Below are 27876 nucleotides of genomic sequence, written 5' to 3'. Positions count from 1 at the left end.
AGCAAAATAGCAAAACGCTTCAAACATTCGGCCCACCACATGTTGGAACAAGAGAGAGAGACAGGAGAGAGAAAGAGACTTAAACAATCCATCAATGTTGCTTTATTAAAATCTTTATTCACACAATGTTGCTTTATGCGGAATCTGACCCTGGGGGATACAAGTAGAAAGTCATGATTGCGTTCTGTTTTCTTATTAGCAACCTCCGTTTGTGCAGCTGCTCCCGGGGGCAATCCTCTGACAGCTCCGAGAGGGGTGTCTGTTTCGAGCATCTTGCTCCAGCTGCCACAGCAAATAAATTACCTTCTTAATAAATTAGTATTTTTCAGTTGAAGTTTGTTTGGCAAGACACGCTCCAGTTCATTAGCTGCTGGAAGAGGAGCCAACTTTAGTGTCTCCTCAGCTCGCCTGCTGACTTAGGAAGGAGGAGATAAATAGCAGATGGCTGATGATGCTCTTTTTGTAATTAGTTCTTGATTTCTGTGCTTCAAGCGCTCTGATATTACTAATATCCACAACACAACCATTTTGTAACATCTGGAGCCAGCGGATTACAGTGCGCACAGTGAACAAGAATTAAAAGGTGTCATGAAAACCTCATCGACAGAGCACAGCACCTGCCTCACAAATGACACTATTTTTCAGAGATTCAGGCAAACCCTGTTTGCACGTGGATGTTGCTGCTTATTTCCTTTGCAATGGTTACAATTTAAAATTTCTCAGGGTTCTGTATTCAAGCAAGACAATGATCACTGCCAAAATGCCAGAGATTATCCCAAGGCCAAAATCAGATCTTCCTGATTTGGGGTAAGAGAGGAATTTATTCTTCTTTCCTGCTGCAGAACAGCAAGCTCCAGTGGTCTTTACAGTGACCAGAAGCACCAATGTGACAAAAAAAGAAAAAAGGAACCGTTTCTTGTTTCCTCCTACTGATGATACCAGACTTCACAATTTTGTTTACAATTAAACCAATACAGTGCTTTAAATCTGTGACACGTACCAGGGGAAAACTTATCCCCAGGTTCCATCTGACAGCCAAAGCTTCAGCTCAGAGCCCTGTGAACAAGCAATATGTAAGTCCTGAACACTACTTTAATTTTATAAAGGCAGAAAGAGGTTTTTTGGAATCCATTATTAAATCAAATGTAGACGATCAAGACTGATCATACAGAAAATGAAAACATCAGATTTTGGTAGATCTTTCCCAACATATTAAGTGCTCATGATTAAGCTCAAAGAGAAGATCGTGCTCTTTAAAAATGCTACAAGCCACTACCGTGTGCTTCGCCACCTCCCCTTTGTGTAAATCATCTTAAATTTCCTGGGAAACAGCTTATGCCAAAACGCCTCAGTACAAACCTATTCTGCTTTAGAACAAAAGCATTCACTAACCACCTCACAGCCGCCCACAGTACTTCCCAAAAACGTCTCACCCAAGCACCCAAACCTGACTGCCAGCGCAGCCCAGCCAGTGAGGGCGCGGGGCAGCCCCTGCGTGGCTCCTGCCCACGCTCACCATCGGCCCAGCGCACTCACTCCTGCCCCGAGGGAACCCCCGAGGCACAACCCACGCCGGTGGGTTAAACTCACCGAAGGACCACGGCTTCTAAAGCCTGTGTGATATTATCAAGGACAGCAATAAACTGGCACTAGCTTAACACCAGCGTCCTAAAAGCTGGCCGTGTGTTACAGTCCTGACTAGTAACACCAGCAAATAGCTCCACATCCCATCCTGACTGTGGGGTGCATCTGTGATGTGGCCAAGTCCAGGAGAGATCTAGAAGAACGTAAAATTCAATTTCAGGTAAACAGTCGCATTCTACTTTCAAGATACTCTGCTCAGGCAATGACAAAAAGACTTCAACAAAATAAACCTGCATTTTTAAAATAAACTCTCTCACTAACACCTCTTCAATCAGGTACGGCAGCAGGTGCAAGGGAACAGCTCTTTATCTGCCTGCCACACTACTGCAGAGGTAGAAAGATTCTGGACAGACAAATCAAGGAAAAGGTCTTAAATGGACATTTTGCTGCTCTTGCTCCCAAGTTCAATAACACAATCACTTTGGGAAGTGAGCTCTTTCCTTACTTCTAAGGACTGTACTGTCTGAACCGAAAATCAATGCAAAGCTGTTATATTTGGAAACGTAATGATGAAGCTGCTTCCCTTCTGGAGACACAGATTCAAGACCTACCGCAAGCGTGACAAGTTTTACGGCCACAAGCTCATCTACAGTGCAGGCTGATGCAGCGCTGAGGGATGACAGGACTGGCACAAGATGAGTGCTATAAGTCTGCCCCGAAAAGCCAACTTACACCAACTCTCCCTATCTATGGCAAAACCATGAGGAGCGAGGACGCCAGGATGACCACCCTGCTCAGAACATCGAGGTGGGGGTTTGCAGGAAGCAGCTGGGGAAGGCAGAAAACTTACTGGAAACGCTCACAGCTTCAGAGCTCAGCCACAAGCCAGGCCAGGTAGACAGTGGGACTGAAAAACTGCTGGTGCCCACAAAACAGCAGCACCGAGCTGTGGTTACAACATCGAGCAGCAGGAAGCTCTCTCCACGTGAGATGAAGAAGAAAGAGCACAGCTCAAGGTTCTCTCTGCTCTTCAGGGCCTTGCCCATGGCTGCTGGTTACTGGGGAAGCCCTGCGATACACCTCTCTCTCCCCAGTGCAATGGGGAATCCCAGATTCCCCACATCAAACAGGGCGTACAGTAAAGCAGCACGACCTCGGTCAGCAGAACCTGCTTCCTAGGACGCATTCTGTCCTCCTCCTCAGCTACAACACAATGAAAATTTGGTTAACATGGACACAGGACTGCAAGGATATTTTCTCTACTCAGACCTTGCCAGATTCCTTATAAATGGAGAAAAGTGACAAGACACGTGGAAACTTACTTAAACCTCTTAATTACCAAGTGCTGTATAACCACCCTGTCCTCCCCTAAATCTCCAACTCTGTGGATAAATCTTTGATAGGACTTCAGCAAAAACACTGAAGCATTATTACATATGAGGCAAACCCCTTTCCCAGCCTTCTATCAAGGAAAGGACAACTGAGCAGCAGAGGTCCCCTCTCCCACCCCTAATGGCATTCAGAAGAACATCCCACCCCTGGAGGGGTGGCACAGCTCTTCAGTCTAATAATTATTCTATTCACCACTTCCTCTTTCTCTACAGAAGCAGTAAATGCCTAACCAGCTCACAGCTGATTACGTACAACCCTGAATCAGACAAAAACTCGCACGAGTATACGTGGGGAAGAGAAGGGGAGAGGACCGTACTGTTCATCTCCATTTGTCCCCTCTAGATTCAGTCCACAAATTAGTGTCTCTATTCCACACACTTCCGCCAACACCAAGAGCCCATTTTTATCCAGTGCAACGTCCACTGCCGGCAATGGACACACCACAATGGCCAAGATGCCATTACGGGTACCAAGCCATCCAAGGCTCCAACTTCCCACCTCTCACTGCTGCCAGCCCAAGGTAGAAGCCAGTGTCACCTCTGTTTGTCTGGCTTGGAAGCTTTCCTGTTCATTTCAGTCCATCTTGGCCAGGCCCTTCCGAACTGATTGTGCTGTTTTTCTATCGCTTTTTTGTTTGTTTGTTTTTAAAAAAGGAGTTTCATCTGTCTTCCACTGCAATTACAAATGAGACAGTGTCATCCTGTCTTCCACCAGCACAACATCTGGCCCAAACTGGTCTGTGCACTGCTTCACTGTAGCCAGAATGCTGAGAAGCCGCTGGTCTAGGGCATCCAGATGAGGGTCAGAAAGCACTGGTGAGATGGGGTCATGCGACATAGCAGTTTTTAAGGCAGACTTCAGTACTCCATTCTTCAGGTAATTGAGCCTGTTCCAGGTAGAAACCCGGATGCTGCAACAGAAAAACAAACACGTCATTGTACCTTTGTCCAGCTGAAGTCCCACCAGCAACACCAAAGCCAACCTCTTGAGGGAGCCTTTTACATCATGATTTTATCTAAATAGAACAGTCTTATTATAAAAGTGGTTTTGGGATGGGAGGGTCCAGGTATAACTGCATTATATGCAAGATCTAAGTGAAACCTGAAAAGTGAAGGTGAAGAAGAAAGAATCTAATGTGACGTAGTTCTTTTAACTGCTACCAAGGAAGTTCTTCAGTCCTGATACCTCCCAGACACAGTTTGAAAAAGAAAGAAAATTAAATCTGGCTGTTAATTCAAAAACAAACCTCATGTTACCTCAGGAAGAGCATCACTGACCAACAATCACAAAGCACACAAGTCAGTCAATTGAACTTCCACAGAAAGGGAACATAGCAGGGATCTTTCTGCTTCATTGGCCACTGAACTTGTTCATGTCAGCCCATCTGAACTGTCTTGTTCTGTGAAGTCTCTTGGGATTCTCCCCCAAATGTTTGTGTTTTAGCACCACTAGTCTAAACTCTTGGCTTTTGACGGCCTCCAAAGAAACTAGCAAGTATTGTAACAAACCTACAGTTACAACAATTATGCATGTGACTTCTTATATGGCACCTGCCTGGTATCAGAAGGAAAGGATATCTGAAAAGCAGGAAACTGCCAAGTCTCTTACATAGATAAACTTCTGGTTGTATTTGGGAGAATCTAGATGAGAAAGACCCCAGATCCTCATAAAACAGGAAACCAAAAATGCATTTAAAATTAATGTAAGAAAACTAAAGAATGTGAAAATCATTTACTTTAATTGTTCTCCATACGGATTCTGCAAGAATCCTGCAGAAGGTAGGCCAGGTGTACGGTAGCATGCAGAGAGCCTTGCTTGGCACAAGCAGGAGGTGAAAGCGCAGGCTTTCTGCAGAGTTCCCAAGTTTCACAGGCCCCAAAGAATTCAGGAGACAGAACTCTCCAAGGACAGGCTCAAGGAACTCTCAACTAAAAGTGTACTTTGGAAGGTTTAAAGTTATCTTGAAGTAACAGATGCAGGAAACATATATCAGTATTTTTCTTCCTGGTACTTTTATCTATTCGTTAATGAGAAGTAGCAATGGCCTGGTGAGAGAGTGGCCACAGAAAAGAGAAATCAACAAGTCACAGCCTCTAAAAATAAAATGAACAAAACCACAGCTCACAAGGCCAAAGCAGAAACAAAATCCTGCACAAAACCTACAAACTTCACTTTGAAAGCAGCACTCTGAGCAGTGCTGCATTCTTGTTTAGAAAGAACATTTGGAAACGAAGGCAGTTAAGCTGCCAGACACACTGAGTCCTTAGCTTCTGTCAGGGAGAGCTCAAACTGTGATGTGAACTTTTGTTCAGCAGGAGCTGGATGGAGACAGCTGCAGATCCAGAGTACCTGTCGTACTGCCTCAGGACAGACTGGAACCAGTGACCTGGAGGCAAGACTACTTCCTACAGTCTACCGTCTGATTTACTGCCTTAATGAAAATGTGTTTTCTCAGCTTCTTGAGCAGTGACAATACATCAAACAAACATAGCACACCTCAAAAAAGTAAAGCACTGTGTACCCAAGCAAACATTTTCAGGTTGCCAGAAGACTTCAAACTTAATTATACTGCAAACCTAAGGACAGGAATTGTGTAAGTAAGGTGAACAGCATCCGTGCATTTCACTTACATGCAGCACTGATAAAGAGGAGCTAAGATACTTCTTTCATCCAGGGCAGGGTTTCCAAAGCTGAAAAGCAAAATTAAAATCAAGTGAACCAGTTGAACTCCTAATGTTGTTCTCAAGATCAACAGATTTGTAAAGAATTCAAAAAAATCAATACTAGGCAATTTCATGCTCCAACAGCTCAAATCATTTAAATTAAAATATAAACAGGCCATGACCAATGACAGATATAAAACTCTCAACAGCCTCAGCTGATGTACCAGATAAATGGAAGCGACATCAGCATACCTAGTTCTTTATCAGACCACAGCACCTTAGAAGCAAACTTCTTCACAGGCGTTTAGAAATCAAGATCATCTTGCGAAGCCAGGGAGAGGAATAATGGGTATTCTGGACATGGCGAGCGGGAGCTTTGCCTGCCTGACACAGCTGGGCAGGGAATGAACGAAATAGCAGCTACGTGCTGTTTCAGACGGCCAAGCTTAGATGAATAGTTCAACAAACTTTAACATTTCATGGTCACACTTTCTAAGGGAGGCCTGCCAAAAGGATTTCACAGTATTTCAAGCTTCATCTAAACACATGCTTTTTTTTTTTTTTTTAATAGTTTCACCCGCCTTGTAATACTGTTTTCAACAAAGAACCTTCCCCTCAATAAAGATAACCTACTCTAGGAGTTTGGCATTGCTCTGCTCAAATAATTCTGTTATTAGTAGCTTTAAACTGGAATAAGCTCCCCAGTGAAGCGGTCATGGCACCAAGAGGCATCTGGACGATGCTCTTAGTCATATGGTTTAGTTTTAGGTAGTCCTGAGAGGAACAGGGAGTTGGACTTGATAGTCCTTATGGGTCCCTTCCAACTTGAGATATTCTATGATTCTATGAAAAAATTGTCTCCCTACCACTTACCTCAAAGGAGCTGAAAGACCTTTATCTAAGCTTTCAAGAAAACAATTTACTTCTGGGCCTGCAAAGCCCCAGAGGAAATGTTTTCATAATGTTACAAGCACGTACCATGCTGAAAGGTCTGACATGACCTTCAACTACCATATTCACTTCCAGTGACTAACACACTAATTTCCTCCTAACACATTGCCAGAGCATTATAGAAAGACAATTTTTGCCAAATTCACCTAAAGAGTCTGAAAGCAGCAGTAATTAAGCAGTCCCAAGGTGGAGTGCATCCTGCTGATGTAACTGAAGGAGTGTTACTGAACAGGCTGATGCATAAAGACAAAATGCTCAACTCGGCCACTGCAGGCAAATTAGAAACAAAGGGAGGAAGGAAGGAATCCAGTATACGAAAGACAAATGGGGACAGAAATGGTAACTACAAGCCTTCCAAGGATCTGTCTAGATCTGAGGTCTCAACTGCTGTGCACACTTCGCACAAGCGGCATGCAAAGCCACCGCAGAGCGGAGCCTGGCCCAGGAACTGCCAGACCTAACCATGAGAAGCTGGTCCATCCACAGCAGGGGAAACTCACTGCCACTGCGGATGGTAATGCCATCAGAAAAAAATAAACTCGAGAGCTCTGGACTAAATAATGAGAAAGACGAATAGGTTATCTTTGTTTTTAAGAAAAATTAAGCAAATTGTTACGATTTAAACAAGCCTCTATCTTCAATAGGACTTTTAACTTCAACTATACCAGCCAATACAGAAAAACTATAACAAAGACAGAACAACTCACATCTTAAACACATATGCTTAATAGCAAAGTTTGGCCTCAAGACGGACTTCTCATCAGTTCCTCTCAGTTACTACATGCTTCACTTTTGTTTTGATAATAGTGTCCACATTCAGGACATCATCATATTTGGCTCTCAGTATCAGTTCTAGCTCCATTTTAAACTTTTAACCTTCTAAAGTCAGAGCAGGCAGATCCAGAAGGTAAGGAATGCCCAATTATTCACACACATTTTGAAAAGATCTACTTTTACTACGGCACTCACTAATACTCACTGGTAAATAATAAATTGTAAGTTTTTAATCTTCCATTAATTAAAATCATAAAAGGGAGGGGCTTTTCTGGGGATAGGAGGAGAGACACAAACAAACCTTTGGAAGTTGCTTGGGGAAAAAAAGTCATATTGTGTTAATTTGGGCATTTCTGTAGTTTGAGTCAGACTGCCCAAAGCAGTCACAGCATCTGGAGTACACAGTATCTGCTCGGTAACACAGCCTTTCAAGGACCCTAATATTGTGAGTAATTTCTGATAAGAAGGAAAGCTTTGGATTTTTAGCACAAAATGTATTAATGCAAAAAATCAGTGAGAGAAAGAAAACAGAGAGATACAGATAGATAAATGTGTGCCCTTGTGCTCACCACTGCCTGGCCGCCAGGATTCCCCTTCCCCTCACCTTTTGGCATTATCCAGGAGGATGAGCATACTGGCTCCTTCATCATCCTGGAAACTCTCATAGTGATGCCGGTCAGCATTCCCAATCAAATAGTCAAAGATGGCCGTGTCAATGATATCAAGGAGACGAGGGCCCGAGTCATACGGTGAAGTCTTCTTCACAGCATCACAATAGCTTTCATCATACTCCCACCTGCAGGTCACGGAGAGAAGCCAAATCAAATCTTCAAGGAATGCACAACCATCACTGCACACCAACGGTATTTATAGCTGCCCCTTTGTTCACTTACGAGTGCGTAAAGAAAAGGTGAGCGCAGCAGTCAAGGCTATATAAAGAACAGTGAGCTAGACAGAAGTGTTTTATTAAAAGAGTAAATCCTATATTAACACCCTAGCACATGGAGCAAGCTATAGTTTCAGTGTAAGGTTACACACCAGCTTCCTACAAAAAACAAGGGCAGAGTTTGCTTCCTCACCGCTCACAATTCAGTGGTGGTTGGGCTGCCTTACACCAAGATTACCATCACAACTCGCCTTCCTTAACTTCCTGACTAAGGACTTCAAGTACTGCGTCTACTGCCTCGACCTGCTTCCATCAGTCTTGCTTTCCAGTGATCCTCTTCATTTATTCTTTCTAGTGCTAATAACCTCATCACGGTTACTAATGACCTCCTCTGTCCTGAGAAGAAGGGCCTCATGTGTTCCTTCTCCTTCACTCACAGTTGTCTCCTCTCCACTTTCCTTCCAAGTCTCTCACCACCTTCTCCACTGGCAAGATTTCCAGCTTCCTTTTCCTCTCCTTCTACACATAACCTAGGCATGTACTTGGGGTCTTACAACGGGGATGTCCTGTCTCAATTCTCCAAAGCTAGGATTTTAAATTTTCTCATTTTCTTCTTTACAGTTTTCAAAGCCACCACCAAACCACCCAAATCTCTGGTGTATATCCCTTCCATCTGTCAACCTAAATAACAAGTACATCTATAACATCTTCCCTGTAAGGACTGAAACGATCCTTCACAAAATAGCAGTTAAATTGGAAACGCCTTAAACCATCTGTGAATTGGAAACAGAAACGGAGGAAACAAGCTGGAGAGACTCGCTGACATGCTCAAAATTGCAGAGAGTCATAAAAGCAGGGAGATGATCAGAATTTAACTACTAGCACAGCCCCATACCTACCTCATCTTCTAAAGATCTGGAGCCTGAGCTCTCAATATCCCATCTTTCCTCCAGTTATCCAAATCAGAGCAGTCAAAAATTTATCTTCTCAATGTTTTTGTTAACATGTCACACACCTCAAATGCTGTCTCTAGTTCCCTCTTTCTTTTGCACCAAGGTCCAACTCACATTCAACTCACAGCACAAACCCAGAAGGCAGATGTCTGAGAACGTACTCCTCCTTGTATGGATACATTTCCTTCATGCTACATCCCTCTCTCCCTCAAGTGCTTCTCTTTCTTCTCATTTTACTTTACATTAGTACTTAATCTCCTTGCAACAATTTCTCAGATACACTATGCTCTCTTCTCATTTTCCATTCAGTCTTTCAAGATAGACCTTTCTCCAACATTTATCTCTGATCATTTATATTCTATTAGCATAGGACTTCAAAGGTCAGGGATTTTATCTATTGCACCTCCATTAAAAATTATGTACACTAATGTTACTATATGAATTATGTCCAAAAGGTCAACTCAGGAGAGTAGAAGCAGCTAGATCAGGAAAAAAACTCCTACAGAGTTATTGTTCCATAATTACCAGACACAGAAAAAGGAGAGCATGACATCTAGAACGTTTAATTCTCCTGATGCTCTCAAAGTGAAAAGCGCAACGTGACAAGTTGCAGAACAACAGAACCGTGCAATCCCATCTGAACGAGGCAAGAGCAAGTAAGTTTAAAATACAGCGAATCCCAAATCAGCACAGCTATCAGGGTAAACTCCTGCGTAAGCTGGCAGTTTATGATGAAAAACAGTCTCTCAAAAAAAGAAACACCTCCAAGATATTCAGTCAGTTCATTACTGCAATTTACCATGTACTAAATACAGCTGCTTTCGACCTGTTGGAAAGGAGATAACATCTGCTGCTCAAAAATCAAACTGTGCATTTAATACTCTAAAACAATTCAATGAAGCCTTTGGATGAGATTCTTTCTGAGAACAATCACGTCATTGGAAATCAATGGATATTTTAGATCAAGGACTAAAGATCTCTTTCTAATCACTTGTCCAGGACACAGAGTTGGAAAAATTTACTAAGCTCAAAACCATTTGCTCTGGTCACAGCAAAAACATCTCCAACTCAAATACTCAGACATGTTACATCTACTGTACAAGATTACTAGATCCCATGTTTGTCCTTCTCTAAAAGCATTCTTTAGATGCTGAGTATGGTCACCAAATACTGATGGTATTCCAAGCAAAGAAGAACTTTTCAGTGCCTACCTACTTAAGCTAAACCAGCTCCACAACTCTTGAAACAAACTATAAGGACCATGAAATAAGGTCTGGCAGAAAACAGCACAGTGCTACCATGTTAGTGGGCCACAGAGAGGTACAGTGTCAAAAGAAGGTCCAGTGGCACAAGAAAAAAGTCTTGGTGTGCTCAGGGCCAAGACTTTCAGAGCCTGGAGTGACTACATGGTGGAGTTCTGTTCCAGGCAAGAAGCAGGGAAAGGACAGCACTTAGTATCGTGGAAAACAACAAAGAGCTCTTTCTTGCTCATTTAATTTAAATATCATCCTAGACTTCTTCACTTCTACTGTCATATCAACAAAGCTGTTGGCAAAACTCTAGGTTTTGAGAACACCTGGTCCTTCGTTAGCCACTGTATTGCAAGGGTAAGTCTAGTACCTATTATTACCTACAAAGAATAACCCTATCATGTTCTCATACCTGGCAAGTTTGCCTTCACGGTAAGTCCTACCCCATGGGTGCCGATGTTTCTGAAGAGGCCAGACATCTGGTAGCCACAGAGTCACTGAGCCCTCCATGATGTCCCCATCTGCACAAGCTGGTTCTGTTTCCCGACAATAGTAGCACTTCCCATAGAAGCAAGTGTTATTACCTTAAAAAAAAAAAGAGGTATCAAAAGAGCAGAACTTAATCCAAGGGATGCCAACTGAAATTCAGAAGCATATTGTTGCAGCAGAGCCTTCCCTGCAATAGGATTTCCCTGCACTTGACCTCATGCTTCCTATCTCTGAGAGGGAGAGGCTCAAAAGAGATACAACAGACATCTATTCATTCAAAGCAACATTAAAGACTAATATTCAAAGGAGAGAGTAATTATATTTTCTAATCACAGAATCAACCAGGTTGGAAGAGACCTCTGGGATCATCAAGTCCAACCATTGCCCTGACACCACCCTGTCAACTAGACCATGGCACTAAGTGCCATGTCCAGTCTTCTCTTAAACACCTCCAGAGATGGTGACTCCACCACCTCCCTGGGCAGCCCCTTCCAATGGCTAATGACCCTTTCTGAGAAGAAATGCTTCCTAATGTTCAACCTGAACCTTCCCTGGCAAAGCTTGAATGTTTCTACCACACTGAGAGTTAATACAACATTGCACTACCAACAAGTTTTTGTGATCCCTTCCTTGTCCTTAGGACCTTGACTTTGCAACTTTAGCACTGCTTGTTTTATAAATTTCACACTTCGTAGGCAAGATTTCCCACTTTTTTGAAAAAGCTGACCAAAAAGAGACAAGTGAAAAAAGACTAAGCAGAACTCAAATGGATTTGGAGCCCTGAGACCTGCCACACATCTCAGTTACTGGAGCTGACTCAGCAGGGGAAACACAAATGGGCTGTCATTCTTCTATGACCTAGGAATGCTGATCTGTCAACAGTTTGAGGAGTGTCTTCTGATAGGAAAGGAACAACGAAACCCTGCAGTCTTTAGTCCGTTAAGGTCTGTGTAGGCTGTAAAGTAATCTACGTAGCCTAGATTAATGTTTTTAGCTTAATCTTTTCTATTTCACCCTTCTAACCTGCCTTCGCTTGACCCTTGCCAAGTCAATTCCAGTTCCACACCCACAGATGTTCTTCCAAAATACTCTTCAACGATGTCTCACCTCCTCGTGATTCCACTTATTCCCTGCCCCTTCCTCCTTTGGCTCTACATCCAATATCCTCCTCAAACCAGGCCAAGCTCACTGAAAGACGTGTTTTTCACTTTTCCACCCTTACACACCACCATCCCTCAGCCAGCCAGCACTCCTTCGCAGTCCTCCATCCAGACCCGGCTCTTGTGCTCCCGCTACCCCAGTCGGACAACTTGAGGACATCAGAGAGATGATAATTAACAACACAGGCCTTGCCGCAGCCCAGATCTTTTACTTCTATGGAAAGCCCTGCAAGTCTCTCTGCCTATCCGTGGCCTGCAGCAGGTCTAGCAGCAGACAGGACTCTTTGAGATTCTAGCTGCAACTCTAGCAAACCTGCACTGAGCATGCATGAATTATCTTTTCTTCAAAACCTCAGAAACTTGGTCAAATTTGGGTTGACAAGAGATCACAACCTTCTCCCCAGAGGTTCATGCTCTGCAGAACAGGCAGTTCCAAGGAATCTAAAGAAAGGCAATGAAAATTTCTGGAGCCACACTTTTCAAGTCAGCATTTCTGCTAGAAAATTGCTTCGTTATCTTGGCTGAAATTAGAAAAAGTGAAGTCTGCCTGAGGCAGACACCCAATCTGAATGCAAAAAGAGTTTGCCAAGGCAGAGCTACTCTCATCTGAAAGTTACACCTTATTAACTGAAAGCGTTAGGCAAACTTTGTAGGTGAGACTACCAGCAGTGTGTGTAATAGAAATATATGCAGGCACACATATTTCTTGGGTGTAATGAACAATCATCTCTAGAGTCTTCTTGTTGGGGGGGGAAAGAGTAATAATTGAATATTTTATGAAAGCCTGAAGGAGTTAAGGCTGCAGCATAAGTCATTTCTTGGTGCTTAATGACCACCTGGTAGGTGTTCACATTAATAATTCCCATTAAGTGTCCTTCACAGCATTATTACTGTAAACAACAGACGGAAGTTCTGACACATTTAGTTATGAATGCTCAGCAGACTCTGATGTAGCACAAACATCTCATACCAACTGATGCATCCGCTCTATAAATTATCCCAAATCACCACTGTGTTAGCATTAAATACAACTCCATTTTTTTCCTTTCAGGTCTAATCATAGACTTTTCTAACAACCTCTGACAGCAGAGAGAAAATTCTTACTCAAAACAAAATCCCATCTGGAACAGCAGCATGAGGGAACACAGAGAAGTTACAGAGGAATAACTACGTGGAGAAAATCAAGTTCTCCTCCCCCGCCAAATGGGCTTATACAAGCGTTAAGATCTCTCTTGGCACAGAAAGAGACCTACCAGCTTCCTGTATCACAGTTAACTCTTCTATAGCTGTGTCAGATTCCCATGTCTCTTTTTTCCCCATTAAACACCTTTTTTCTTTACCAGGCTGCACAATCCACGGAATCCACTTACCCACAGTCATGAAGGTACCCAGAAGCTGCTCTGTGGCTACTGGTTTGATCTCTGTACGTAGATTCACAAACCTGCCAACCACCAGTGGAGCTCGTCGGAAACCCAGAATTCTGATTTGGGGTGAAAAAACACGACATGAGAATTTGCAACATAGGCAGCAGTTCTAAAATAAAACAAAGCCAAACCACAGCCTCTGTGCCATTGTCTGAAATTGAGATGACTGAGACCAAAGAGTAAAGTTGGAGCCCTGCAGCAACCTCCTCTCTTCTCCAAGGAAACTCATTTTTCTTAAGTGCCTGGATGTTAAACTTGCTTTACAGGCCATCAGTCACGCTCCTTTATTAGAGTATTTGCAGCAGAGCAACACAGGATGCACCATGCTCCACCTCTCAGAAATCAGACCTCGTACCAGAAATAACCATCATCTCTCTTGTGTCCAGGCTGCAGCAGTAACCACATGGCCTTTGGGCTGGTCACCTGGAAAGACCATTTAGAATTTGTGGGAATTACTATCTATTAAAATGTTATGTTTAAATTCAATTATAGTTGAAAGTAAACAATCTAGGAGTGATTTTGTTTGGCATGAGCGGGGAGAAGGGAAGAGAGAATGGTAGAACAAAACTGAATGCCTGAAGCGTCTGGAGAGAAAAGAGAGATGGGAAGAATAATCACAAAACTTGCAGTCACAAGATCCAGGTTCCACTCCCATGTCTGCCACAGTCTTTGCTCTGTGACCACAAATGACTCGGGCATTTGTCATGGAATTTTAAAAGTGCTCAAAGGAGGAGTACAAACATCAGTACAACATCAGCCCCAACTCTTCTGATACCCTTTTGGTAGCCTTTCCATCTCAGAAAGAGAGACTGAAAAGGGACTGTCCCTTCTGAAAAAGGGACAATGCACTGATTGTCTGATACTGGGAGAGTCACTCTTTAACAGCCGCAAAGTCTTTTTTTAAGATACTGAACGAGTAAGTTCCCTCCTGTAAGTATAAAATACCTCTAAGAAAGGGCAACGCAAAATGTTTGTCTGAACAAATCACGTATGCATGAAGACAAAATTCATAGCCAATACAGAGTTATGTACAGCTTGAGAAGATGCAGGGATTCCAAGTAAATAAGCATGGAGATCAGATCTGGAAAACCTGCCCCTGGATTTGCAGACCCACAGCTGAAAGGCCACTCTCCTGAGTAGCACAACCACTCCATTAGCGGTAAACATATAATGTGATTCAGATCCTTCTTGAAACAACGGCATCCTTGGACAAAACATGCAACTGTTACCATTCAAAACAAAGGTATGTGCTAAAGTTATGTGGGCAGGTAGCTTCTGCTAGGTATTCTTGAAGAATCGAGAGGTGTATACCCACAAAGAGAGAAGAAAGGCCAGAGAAACAAGCACCAAAACAGAGCCAAAGAGAAAGCACGGAAGGGGTAAGAAAGAGGGGGTTGGACCCTGGAAAGAGGCTTTGAATTGTTGCTTTACCATGTTTGATCATTGCTGTTTCAGGGAAACACAAGTCTGCGTTTGTCTTGAAAAGCACAAGAACAACACACATCTGGCTATATATTTTTTTTGTCTTAAAATACCCTGATTTTGGCCCGCTACCTAAAGACTGCAACAACAGCAACGGGTGTTACATAACTAGTTATCACCTTCCTAGAATTACTAATTTCCACCACCTGTGCAATGAGTTCCACATGTGAATTAAGACTAATAACTTTTACCACTTATGAATTCAGTCACAGTGACGAGTCTCTTCTTTAAGCACTGAGAAACCTCAGTTTAAGTTCAACCATTCTATTCTTTATTGTATTTGTCCCTCCTTATTCCCTTTCCCAAGATTTCAAGTCTCCTCATACATGAATTTTTCACATCTTTAATTATCTTCAGATATCATCTCTGAAGTGCCAACATAGTCCCCTTACAATGAGGGGACCGAGCCTGTGATTATTTGTTCTAGATGAAACTCACTTCTAATAGCATTTCCTAACTATCAACATTCAGTGTCTGGTTATTTTCTGTCCCATTCTTTGTACACTTTGTTTTTCTTCTGGTAATTGCACCTCCAGCTCAGGTCCACAAAACCACCTGGGTACCCCTGAATACAATTAATGTATGAATAGCTGATTTTCCTCTAGGATGCACTGATTCATATTTAGCCTAGACTAAATTGTTAGTCCAGACGTTAGACTTGCCTTTTTAGTGTACTGGACATTAACTGAGCACATACATTCAGCATTTCCGACTCTACCACAGCTTTTGGCTAAGCTCTTTCTTCCATATAGTATGAAGTATCAGTGGTTTCAGTGCTCATTCTCCTTTCCAATTTTTTCACAAAAATCTTAAATGTTAGAATCTTGCACAGATCTTTGAAATGAAATTTCACAAAAAAGCTAATTTTTCTTTTTGGCTTCAGTGTGGTATATTGGCAGGTTAGAAACAGCTCACATCTGAGGCGTATTCTTCAAGGAACTCCTTTTTCCCCAACTCTGAAAAAGCGTTTACCAGAGACAATAAAACCAGGTAACCCAATAATTCCATACCTATCCAAGTGAAAGGCTGCCACCTCTGCGTTGTGTCTGTCATAGCCAGCGTACGGTTCTCCTTCCACTACATAATCCCTGGCATACCTGTGATTGAAATAAATCAAAGAAAGTGATTCATGCAGGATTTCCATCAATTCTGGTGTTCAGAGTAACAAGTGCAATAACAGTGCTACGTTAAACAGACTCTGTGTCTCTTTCAAAATGATTGCCAATGGGAGAGGGAAAATTATTAATGAGATTAAATAGTGTACAGACTGCTGAAGCAGTAAATGAGGAGGAAAGGTCAGTAATGTACAGTGGTCTCAAGAGCTTGGGAAGCGATGCCCATTCAAACGAACGAGTTTTAATTCGACCATATGCCAAGCCACGTCTAAGAACAAAGAGCACAGACCCAGCTACAGAACAGGGGACTATTTGTACCGGAAAGCAGCAACTCCACAAACAATTTTCGGGTTACAATGGATTGTAGGCTAACATGAAAACACAATCTGATATTGTGGAAGAAATGCCAAATGCAATCTTTAGTAGCTAGAAGATCAGCAAGCGTGAACCTGAGGACAACACTGGATATAAAAAGACCCTTTATTCTGGTGGAGAAAAGACATTATGAACAGCAAGAAAGAGAAATTAGACACTCATTACAACAACAATGGTATATTTTGGTGAAGTGGTGGGCTTTTTCCCCCCTTTTTTTTTTTCTTTTTTAATGGATGTTACTTAAATAGTCAAGGCAAACACAAATTTCTGAGATTAACAACATCTGAATCAGGTCTAGATACTGCTTCAGAAGCACGCTTCAGATGAGCAGAAAATACCACAATCAATACCGAGCAAATGGGTGAAATGCAATACATTTTCAAACAGAGTAAGGCCATATTACATTACCTATTTTCTCATTTCCATCTATGTATCCAATTGTGTAAACTGGATTATTTCCAACACACTTGGGGTTCAAGCAGTAGCAACAGTGTAAGAGAAGCCACAGTGCTCGGCTTTGATGTTTTAACCCTGCTCAGAGAAGATCTGGGGCAAGACAACAGTCTATTTTATCAGTCTAAGCAAGTGCTTCTCTGCAAGGAAGCTCAAGAAAGAATTAACCAGTGCTGTATGGTATGGAGTTTTTGGGAGGAGGATCTGACAGATTCCTGCCAAACTGGAATTTACTCCAAACAAGCACCTTATTTCACATATACCACTGGCATGTGATGGTAGGAACTATCAATCACTAGTCACTTAGGCTGGATTTCAAGAAATTTTGAAATGAGACAGCTACCCCTCAGAACATGTCCTCGAAGTCAGGCTTTCACATGTACTTACAGCAGGCTTTAGAAAACACGATTGCATTTTGAAAGCTGCAGAGCTAAAACTTACTGGTAAAACACAACCAGCCTCTTGCTTCCATGCACAGTAGACATCTAGTCCTTTCTAGAGCAAAGGTGGCAAATCAAGAGAATTCACTCTTCCCCAACCAGTAATTTTCTCAAAATGATTTTTAGCAGTAACTTTCACGTACCTTTCAGGTCAAAAGCTAGTTAAAGAGACTATCTTGCAATGACAGAACAAGAGTTGACCCACAATTCAGCAGCCATAAAGAGAACATGGGTCTACCAGCACAGCTAGGACCACACTGTCTAGCGCTCCTACAAACAGCCCCAGCTGCACACGTCCTTGACGGAGCATACTCACCGCGCTCGCCTGCGCTGACATTCCATTGTGGGAATGTAATTTAATGCTTGGTGAAACACTTTGCAGCACTCACTTGTACAGAAAGCACTATAGAAAGGCCATGTCTTGTCCCTGCATTTACTGGACGAGCCGCCTGCCGTTACCACCAAGACTTCTGCGTGGAAGGCTCACGCTGTTTAACACAGCCTAGCCCCACCGTGAAGCTCCAGCCAGACCAGTAATTGGCTATACTGAAACAGGGCTGTGAATTCAAGACGTGGAGGGCAGATTTTTCTTCTCTCGTTCTCTAATCATTCATTAACGTGACAGAAATGCTTGCTCAACCCAATATCCTTTGGAGAGGGATGTATTCCTCCTGTGATGACAACACTTTACATTCGCAGTGCACTCCCACAAAACACACCTGCCTCACTTTTTACATCTTTTTTTCTTCTCCTTTTCCCCCAAAGGCAAACAGTTCAAAAAGCTTTACAGACATCCGCAAGACCCTTAGTAAACGTTCAATCATGACAAATTTCCCTGCGGATAACCATAAACCATCCATCACCATACCATGGAAGCATCACTACACCCATCCTTTCTTACAGTGCCCCTCCAGTATCCACTATCAACAGACAGGAACCTCTGGGGCTTTCACCCTGACCTACCAAACCATTCCTACAGCCTTCATGTAGCTACACCAGACCCCCAGATCTACTTTTAAGACCACTGCAAACTTTCACTCCTTCCCCATTTTTGAACTGCATTCTCTCGTGGCGGTTTGATGTGACCCTTACTCAGAACGAGCAGGCAAGACTTGTCTCCACACTGCCAGAACCCGCACTTCCACCATCAGGAAGGCACTGCTCAGAAACATCAGGTATAACCAGCGTTCCCTCAGGACTGAACACAGTGATTATTCTTTTAACCTAAAGACAGGCTGTTTCGAGCATCAATGCTATACAGCCTGAGAGACAGCTGGCACAGCAACCTAATGGTACTAGAGGACCAGCAAGGCTCTGTACTGTCTCACAAATAACAGAGCAGCCTTTCCATTTATGTCTAAATTTGTAACTTAAACATTAATGCAACAACATGGAGATAAAAAAAATATATATAAATCAGTTATTAATTCAGTTATTGAAGGCAATATTTACCTTTTGGGTTTGAAGACAACCTTCTGTCCTCCTTCAAGTATTAGCAAAGCTTTCAGTTGGGTCCCTTTGTATCCCACATCAGCTTTTATTATTTTCTTTGTTGTCATGGCATGCATAACAGCCCCTAGCTCGGGTGTCTCCTCAGGATACACCTCCCGAGGCACCACCCATTGGGCTGCAATCTCCCAAGGGGACTGCAACGTATGGTCAAGCCGGGGGTCCAGTTCTACACGGAGGCTCGCCATCATACGGTGGAAGGCGCGCTGGTCCTCCCGGTTGGCAGCTGAGGTGTCCAAGTTGTCAATGAGGAAAACTTTTGTGAAAATGAAGATGACAAGGAGGATGGCCAACAGCACAACTCGCTGCTTTAGCTTCATGGTGACCTTCAGCCCTTCTCCCCTGATCCTTTCTTCCAAGCGTTACAGGAAGTCTGTTGGAGATCAGGGTGAGGAAGGGGATGTTAGTTAATGAATTTCATTCATAACTTGCATTGTGAAAGAGGTATCGCCACTGAAGCATCTTCTGGTACCCCTAAAAATAAACAAAACACAAACTTACAAAACTGCATTCCTGCAGATCCCACCAAACTCAAAATCAAGTTTATGCTTGGAACATAAGCCTGCGTTTATGTACACTCGTATCCTAAGGCCCAAACATTTCTGTTAGAACACATGGGGTTTGCTGGCTTCCTGTAGTGTTGCAGTGATCTGCACCAAAGGGGAAATTGCCTGATAGCATCTCTACGCAGCTGAAATGGTAACAGCTGCAACTACCAGGGGCAAGGCTTTTGCAGAGGATTGGAGTTTAAGTTGATGGCTCCAATTTCACAAATACTTTTCCATTAGTAACAGAACCCACGACCTCTGGTTTCCTAAAGATTTGCCCCTCACGAGAAAGCTCCCAGGTAGATTTTCCAACATCTGACAACCAGTGAGAACAGCTGCACAGCCTAGTTTCCTGAAGGTACAAGACATAAGGAAAGAATAGACTTAATTTGCTCATTGCCTTTCATTTGCTGCCACTATAATTTACTCAGCTTTTTTCCATTCTAAAGAAAAAAGGCAGGGTTGGGGCAGAGAGGACGACATCTTTACTTCCTTGCGGTTAACTACGTTATTTTCTGCAGCCAACTGTAAAACCAATAACCACAAAAAACATACAAAATATATGCAATATCAACGCCAAATTAACAAGGAACCCCCCCAACCACTAATACTGCCTCTTCTCAGATACCTCACCTACAACACAGTTAAACCCACATCTGTGTTTCTATATTTACAATGGGCTGCAAGACACATCTCGCCCCTCAACGAGCCTTGGCCAGTACAGTGTTAGCATATAAGGACCACATAACACACCATCAACTGTATTTCTATTAAGAGGACAGAAATTATCTTCAGAGTATTAGCTGAATGTAGTCAAAACCCAAATGGAAACAGACACTAAGGCACATCTCTGAGGAATGCTCAGAGCCAAGAGATTTCTCTCTGCACAAGCTGTGCTAACCATGAAAACCACAAATGGCACCCTGAGCTCTGGCAGGACTAATATAGAAAAGCCTTCTCATGCGATTTAACAATAAGCGTATAAACCAGTCATCATTAATCATGTCACTGGAAAAACAAGCAGCACAGGCTGAGTTAATTCACCAGCAGCAACCAAAGGACAGCCAGACTATGACTTGCTGGCCACACACAGATCACAGCCAGCCTCGGAGCCTGTGTGGACGCTGTGCCCTGTGTGCAAAGGTCACAGGGGTTACAATGGTTCTGAAGGGCCTGAGCGTATCGCTGAGGTGCACCTACATCGAACGCTGAGGTCGTGGCAAACAGCAGGTGACAGCAAGGCGCATCCCTTGAGCAAGCTGTCAGTGCAGACTCAGGCTGGCACCGCATCAGAGTACTACTATAAAAGCACATGCAAGCCCACGGAGTGACTCCACAGCACCTTAAATAAATTTACATTAGCTCTATAGCGGACCCACCCTGCTTCCCGGCTACGTGGCTCTCCCACCTTCCCCCGCGTCAGTGTCAGCATTCACACAACCCAGCTGCAAGGCAGTTCAACGATCCAGGCTGCCGACTCACCCCAACATTAGCCACCGTCTTTGGTTTGTGTCGAACCACCTGCTGCTGTTAGTTTTTGAGCCAACGCACAAAACAGTTGTTTAGTTTATCATCTCACTACAAAACACTGACACGGGTGCGAGTCAGAGAGACAAGGAAGGGCAGCAGAGCAGCTCTAATTGTGGGAGATCGTCCATCAAGCGCCTACAAAGCCTACCTACCTGCAGAGGGGCACCTGAAGTTACTCGAGTCAGCACTGGCACTTACAGCATGGCCCTGCCCTCCACGTACTTTCCACCTTCATGCATTTACCATCTGATTTTTTTTGCTGTCATTGTCCCACCGCAGGTGACAGCTCAGTTCAGTTTGGCCCTTCCCAAGTTACACATTTTGCCTCTTAAATGCTTCCTATAAAACCTGTCTGCTGAAGCAGAAAAGAAAGTGAAAGTCTCCTAATGACGAAGAGTTAAAATTGAAATGTGAACAAGTGGTTTAGTGTTAATAGCAACCACTTAGAGCAACATAAACACCCAACGAAGGGTAGAGGGTAGGGTGAAAGAAGGCTACCAAGTATCAGGGATGTTTCAAACTAGTACTACGGTCCCCCGTTAACTCTGTAATCCTGACTTTGATCTACTGGAAAATAAGTGCTTGTATTAATAGTGAAAGACAACAAGCCACATGTTTACATGGAAATTAAACCAAATTATTGTTCATCTTGGTTCTGTTTAGGCAGCCAAACAGCACGTCAATTTGCTTATTACACACTGCAAGCACGAGAATGAGAAGCACAGACAAGGAAGATGCACCTGACCTGAAAGCCTCTGTTCTTGCAAAGACAGACTCACCCAGAAGGAAAGCCCTAAATAATATTATTTTTAAATCTAAGAAAGCAAGCAAAACAGATCCGGCTACCACTGTACCCTCTCATTGTAATTTCATAATTTCACTTCTTGAAAACTAGTAATTCTAAGTCATTTTGAGCATTGCTGTTACCAAGATCTGCTTTCGTTCATTTTTAAAATCCATGAGATTTCATAAGAAGCTACAGAGAAGAATACAGTTCCTTTCAGAACAGGTACTCCTCTTTAGGAGATATGTATATATGTACACAGATATTTTAAGAAGGTCCTGCAGCCCAGTGTTGGCCAACTAAAGCATGGGACAGAAATGTTTCACACCTTTGGAGCTCAAGCCGGGCACTCAGTTTCCCAGATTGATTTTCAGGAATGCTGAGTTTCTCCAGGGGTAGAACATAACTAGAGTCACCACTTAAATTAAAGGTTATTTACCTAGCTTATCTTTTGTGACAGCTCTGGAAAAAAAACCCAACTAAGTATTTGCTATAAGCCATGTCAGTAATTCCCTTACCTGAGCAACCAATCCTCACCAAACATTTCTCCTGAAGCTACACAATTACTCCTGACACCCCAACTAACCCCCTACCCTGATTTTGCTCGCTGTAGCTTTAAGCAGGTGAGTCAGCTCTGACTTTTTACTGACAGCTGCCGAAATGTGTCATCAGCTGCTTTCCTCCACCAACCAACCAATCACCCCCGAGGTTGCTATGAAATCCATTTCACACTCTAGCTGCAGAGCCTGCATGTTACCCCTTAGGTGTCAATGTTATGCTTAGCGCCGCACCAGCCAACAAAAATGAATCCATTCATGAAGAAGTTTACCACAGAGAGCAAGAACTTAACCTTTATTGTTTTAAATTGAAGATGGCAAGAGTGACAGTGTCAAGGTGTCGTAAGAAAATGTTTACACAGTTTTGGAAGAAGTTAATTTGAAGAAAAGGACAAGTCTTTGGAAAAGACTTGGATTGGAAAAGAGGATTATAAAAGCTCAGGAAGCTTGAAGCTGGTTCTGGAATGAGGACAGGGATGGGAAAGGTGGCCACAGAAACAAATGAAATAATAACTTAAAAAAAGAAAAAAGGGGAAAATAGGGTGAGCTGTGAGCAGAACTCTGTGGAAGGGCAAAAAGATCTAGGACAATGATAAAAGTAAACCCAGGGATAATCTCAGAAAGAGACCGAAGAACCAAATAGTTCCATAAACTAGAGGGGTGAGAGGATAAGGCAAGGGTCTTCACGCTTGACAAAAGGACAGAGCAGCTGCTTACCTCTACATTAAGAGTCGTAGGAATAGGGGATGCACAAAATGGTACCAGATGCTCCTTGAATCAGCAGGCATCAGAGAAGGAAAAACCCAAATAAAGTTTTCAGAAGTCAAACGCGCTTAAGCCTCCAACCAGGGCTAAGATGATACAAGGACAGAGTAATCCCTGTACACCTACAGTCCCAGAACAACACACATCCCTCCTGCTGTTGGGCAGAGGCTACTGATCTCTTACCAAGGTCAGGTAACTCTACAAGTGTGTTTTGTTTTGTTTTTTAAATTTCTTTCCTGAGCTTCTGCTTAGCCTTATCTCCAGCTACCATCAGTAAACAGAAGCCATAATCCAAAGAGTTTTGTTGCTTTACCACCCAAACTCCATCTCTATGTCACAGAAGCACAGAAAAACCCACTTCCCCCTACCATTTTATCATACCCCTGATCAATGAGGAAAAGAAAATAGTCAGAAATAAAGAACCATACCAGCTTTTTAATAGTGTAGTCAACTGGCAAGTTTGCTTAAGAAATGCTGCTTGTTTTTCACTACCTCTTCCGGATATTTCCCGATCAATTTTGTCTCTCAGTAGGGCCAGGTCTGTATTCTCAGCAAGTAAGAACCCTTCCAACTCAATATTCAAGTAACAGCATCTTCTAAATATCACGGTGGGGTCACTGTGCACGCAAATGCCTGAATTAGCAGAGGACCACATCCCAGAAAACAATTTTTATTAGTCACAAGATCAACACTATGTCATATATCATAATCTTATATTTATATCATAAAGCTAAACAGCTACTATCTCAAAAACACTTGCATACCATTTGCAAGGATTTTCTTATGCTCCAAATGACAAATGAGGTCTGAGGGCAGGCAAGGGTTGGTCTGTCAGCACAAGCACACAATCATAGCTCAGACAGATGCCAATCTGAAATAAATATGGTTAAGCATGCTCCAATTCCTGCTTAAATGCATGTTTTCCCTTCCTAAATACACACTATGCCTTTCGGGATCTTTTATCAAAAAGTCTTTAAAAATTCTCCAGTAAATCCCAGAAAATGCCTTAAGAAAGTGTGTACATGGTAGTGACATGTTCCTCTTCCCAAAATGTACTTCAGGCTCACCAGACTGATCCTTCTTCCTCTCCTCCCCTCTCTGGCCAGCTCCTCGGTACCTCACGCTTTCCCTCTCTGCGTAAGCCTTGTTATTTCAGTGTGCACAGGCAGGCTCCCACAGACCTCTGCTTAGACGGTTCAGACTCATTCTGTCACTTCCACTCTCCGTTTGCTGCCTGGTTTGTCTACAAGTTTAGTAACCCCGTGCACAAGGCTTCACACATCCTTACTCGTCTGCTCTTTCTCCACCTCTTTCTCCGTTAAAACCCCCGCTATCTATAGGCAAAACTCTTTGCCACAGTCTATGCTCAAACTTTCCTTTCCACATGCACAACCGCATCCCTGGTTGAGAGCTATAGATAAACACAAAAGATCACAAGCATTTTAACCTCTGCATTATCTGTGCTGCAACTGTAAAAATCAGGAACTGCCTGATACGTTCTCACACGTCTTCCACGAGAAATGAAATAATTTTTTCCATCTGCCTGTCCACCTTGCCCCATGATATTCCTCAGTAACTTTAGAATCCGTTACCTACACCTCTGCCAAATTTGCCAAAGGAATACACCCACGAGCTTTACAAAAACAACTGGCTGGATGGAGGACAGGAGCCTCAAGAAGCCAAGGACACCTTGGTATATATCCTCTGTCTTCACCGGCAGCCAGCTGGCCCCTCAGCAAACGGGAACACCTGCCTCAGCTGGCCGCACACATAAAGACGGGGCAGATGGGGACGCAGGTGGCACCTGGGTGCAGTCCTGGGGAGAGGGAGGTGGCAGCAGGGCAGGAGACAGGCAGGAGTTACTATGGTAGGATGTAGCAAATAAGTCCCCAGGAAACCAGGCTTCCTTAATCCTCCTCACAGAACAACTTTCTTTCAAGGAGGGTTTCCTATGGAAACAAAGTTTATATAATCACACTTTTCACTGGTAAGCTTTTGGATCCACTGGCTAATTTCAAATACATCTGGGAGAACAGTAGATGTTTTGAAGACAGAGTTTTTATGTGTTTATTGGGAACTGGCAGCTGGGGAGCGCTGAGGGAAAGGCTGCAGCATTAGCTCAACAGTTGTCTGTTTGCCTTGGCCATCTGGGCAACCAGCGTGTGCACAGCTGGTGCACGGAGGGAGCTGGGAACGCTGCAGGAGAAGTTAGGAAATGAAAGTACTGTGAAGAGAACAGCAAGGGACCCAAGCAGGAGCTGAGGGTACCAAAGCAGAGCGTGCTGGGACCTGGTCACAAAACAACCAAACCAGTTTCACTACCAAGGGAACAACTCCCCCTTGTCCCCATCCCAGTTACTGAGGTTCCACCTGACCATCACAGGCAGATATACAACACCACAAGCTGGAAATGTTTTAGAGAGCCTTGTTCAACTCAGAAGTAAAGCCAAAGCAGTAAGAAAATTCTGTAGTCTTCCTTCTCAACTTGATGTTCTTGTGTTTATTCAGTTCATGCCTCTGATGGGCACCAAAAACTCAACCAGAGTCTGTACATCTATCTGACAATTAGCTACAAGAAGCCTGTCTCTGCTTTAAGATAGCACCAATCAATTTCCCTTACTCCCAAGAAGGGAGGCAGCCGACAACGTACCAGAGGACAGGAGATTTTGGTATCAGAATTGAGCTGCCAACTTTGTTAATGTGCGAGAAAACAAAACCCACCTCACTCCCCTGAGATTTTGTATTGCCAATGGAGATAAATCTTGTTGCAACAAAGTAGGTCAGACTTAAGGACATAAGGGGTGCATGGAGTCATTTTCAAGTTAGAGCAGAGTACTGATGCCCTACTCCGTAACAAGCACCGGGTGGGATCTATTCACATGGAATTCATTGCAAGACCAGAGTCTGCATTTTACGGTTATCTCTGTTTGCTCAGACCCTAAAACATGTACATACATTGTAGGACCAGGGCCTCAGCTAGCATAAACCAAACCAGCTGCACGGCTTATACACATCTATATCCAGAAAAGATCTAAAGACAGATGTCCTTTAAAAATGGTTAAACCCACGGCTTTGACAACTACGATCAGCGTTTCTGCTCAGCGATAACACCTCTTATTTCTCACACCCGGACCACGACCTTCGCTAAGCCACCAGCGGTGCTCTGTGAGCTAGTCACGAGCGTGAGCACGCCGTTAGGAAGGCAGCGGGCTCCACAGCGGCGCGGGGGTCTTTTCCACCTGAAAGCGAGGATCCAAGAGAGGAAGGCAACGTAAGACCACGGAGAAACATTCACACCTGCGACAGCGATGCCCGTGAAGTCCTTAACCGACCACGGCTGAAATCGGGGGGTATGTCGGCAACCTGATCTTCCACCCGCGGAACCGCAGACTTATCTCCAGGGGGGCAGAGCCGCTCAGACCGAACACACCGGGGGGCCCAGCCGTGCGGATCTCGGCGCTCGCAGCCACCCCCGGCACCGCAGGGCGCAGCCAGACCGGCGGGAGGCCCCTCCACCCCCGCCTCCTCCTGCGGGGCAGCTCGGCGGGAGGCCGCAGCCCCTGCCCGGCCCGGGCCCGACGAGGCAGCTCCGCACCTGCGCGGGCGCGGCGCGCTCCCTCCCTCTCTCCCTCCCCCTGCGCGGAGCTCCTCAGCGGGCACCCAGCCCCCGCGGCGGCAGACGCCCGACCCCCGCCGGCCACCCCGGCCCCGCCGCCGCGGTGCCCCGGCGGGAGGCGGCGGGCTGCGCTGCCCTCACCGCCCCTCCCCAGGCCGGTGCCCCGGGCAGGGAGAGGCGGCAGGGGCGTGCCCGCCCCTCAGGTGCCGCCGCCCCGCCGAGCCACGCAGGCAGGCGCAGGAGCGGCCTCCCCCGGCCCCCGCCGCCCCGCGGAGCGCCCCGCGGCCCGCGCCCGCCCGCCCCCCGCGCCGCGCCGCACTCACCCCGCCCGCTGCCCGCGCTCCATGGCCGCGGCCGGCGCCGCCACCAGCCCCCGCCAGCTCCCCAACATGGTGCCGCCCGGCGCCTTCTCCCCGCCCCGCAGCCAATGGGCGGCCGCCCCGCCTCCCCCGCTCCACTCGCCGCCCGCATACCAACCAATGAGCGGCCGCCTTCCCCTCGCCAACGGGACGCGGCGCGCCCTCCCATAGGCCGGCTCCTAGCGCCCTCGGCCTCCCGCCTCCAATAGGAGCGGCGGAGGGAGCGCCACCCCCGGCCGGCCAATGGGGTGGCAGCGGGGATTAACCCCGTCCGGCCCGGGGGGGAGCGGGAGGCGCCGCTCCAGGGGCCGGTCGCGTTCGATTGCTGCGGGGATCAAAGATTTTAGGGTGAAATCACGGGAAAGAGGCGTATGTAAATATATTTAAAATCCTGAGCTCTAACTGGCTACAGCAGCGCTCTGTGTGAACGGGATATTCCTGTAACACCTGACAATACAATATTATATTAATACAATCAATATATTAATAATATAATATTGTATGGTTAGTCGTTAATACAATATTATACAGCATTATTAGATTATATACTCCTATTATACTACATATTAGGCCTATATTATAATCCTAAACAATATACCTGTTTTTAAAATTTATCCATAGCACGAGTAGAATTTGTGTATCTATGCCCATGCGACTGCAAATAACATATTAATTTAAATTTTCCCCTATGTTTATACATTCCTAATAAAATAATAACACTCCAGCATCGATTTAATTTAGCAGGCGTCACTCGAAGTTTGGCAGCGAAGGCGCAGCTGGTGCAACGCCAACCTCTCTCAGCAGGAGTCACCACTGC

The 27876-nt window shown here is 44.5% G+C and overlaps 1 protein-coding gene across 2 annotated transcripts; it reads right to left on the bottom strand.

Annotated features, from left to right (window-relative positions):
* Window positions 1-74: 74 nt before the first annotated feature.
* Window positions 75-27100, bottom strand: FAM20B (FAM20B glycosaminoglycan xylosylkinase). Of its 2 annotated transcripts, none has more exons than XM_068417023.1 (8): window positions 27024-27100; window positions 18844-19273; window positions 16019-16105; window positions 13473-13582; window positions 10866-11037; window positions 7969-8160; window positions 5607-5666; window positions 75-3886 (listed from the first exon to the last, which is right to left on the bottom strand). In XM_068417023.1, the coding sequence occupies exons 2-8, from the start codon at window positions 19218-19220 to the stop codon at window positions 3655-3657; spliced, it is 1230 nt and encodes a 409-aa protein (XP_068273124.1). In that variant the 5' UTR covers window positions 19221-19273; window positions 27024-27100; the 3' UTR covers window positions 75-3654. The 2 variants fall into 2 exon arrangements, with proteins under 2 accessions (XP_068273124.1, XP_068273123.1); XM_068417022.1 differs by lacking the exon at window positions 27024-27100 and adding an exon at window positions 26382-26643 and having other exon boundaries at window positions 18844-19374.
* Window positions 27101-27876: the final 776 nt, after the last annotated feature.

This window comes from Nyctibius grandis, chromosome 21, assembly GCF_013368605.1.
Source record: "Nyctibius grandis isolate bNycGra1 chromosome 21, bNycGra1.pri, whole genome shotgun sequence".
NCBI classification, from domain to species: Eukaryota; Metazoa; Chordata; class Aves; order Nyctibiiformes; family Nyctibiidae; genus Nyctibius; species Nyctibius grandis.
Note: the sequence above shows the minus strand (reverse complement) of the source record. Positions and strands in the feature narration are given on the sequence as shown.

Coding starts and splice junctions, on each gene's coding strand:
- FAM20B (XM_068417023.1), bottom strand. CDS start 19,220: ATGAAGCTAAAGCAGCGAGTTGTGCTGTTGGCCATCCTCCTTGTCATC. Junction 11,038..13,472: donor GGGTACCTTCATGACTGTGG/GTAAGTGGATTC, acceptor TTTTTTTTTAAG/GTAATAACACTTGCTTCTAT. Junction 3,887..5,606: donor CCTCTTTATCAGTGCTGCAT/GTAAGTGAAATG, acceptor TTTCTGTTGCAG/CATCCGGGTTTCTACCTGGA.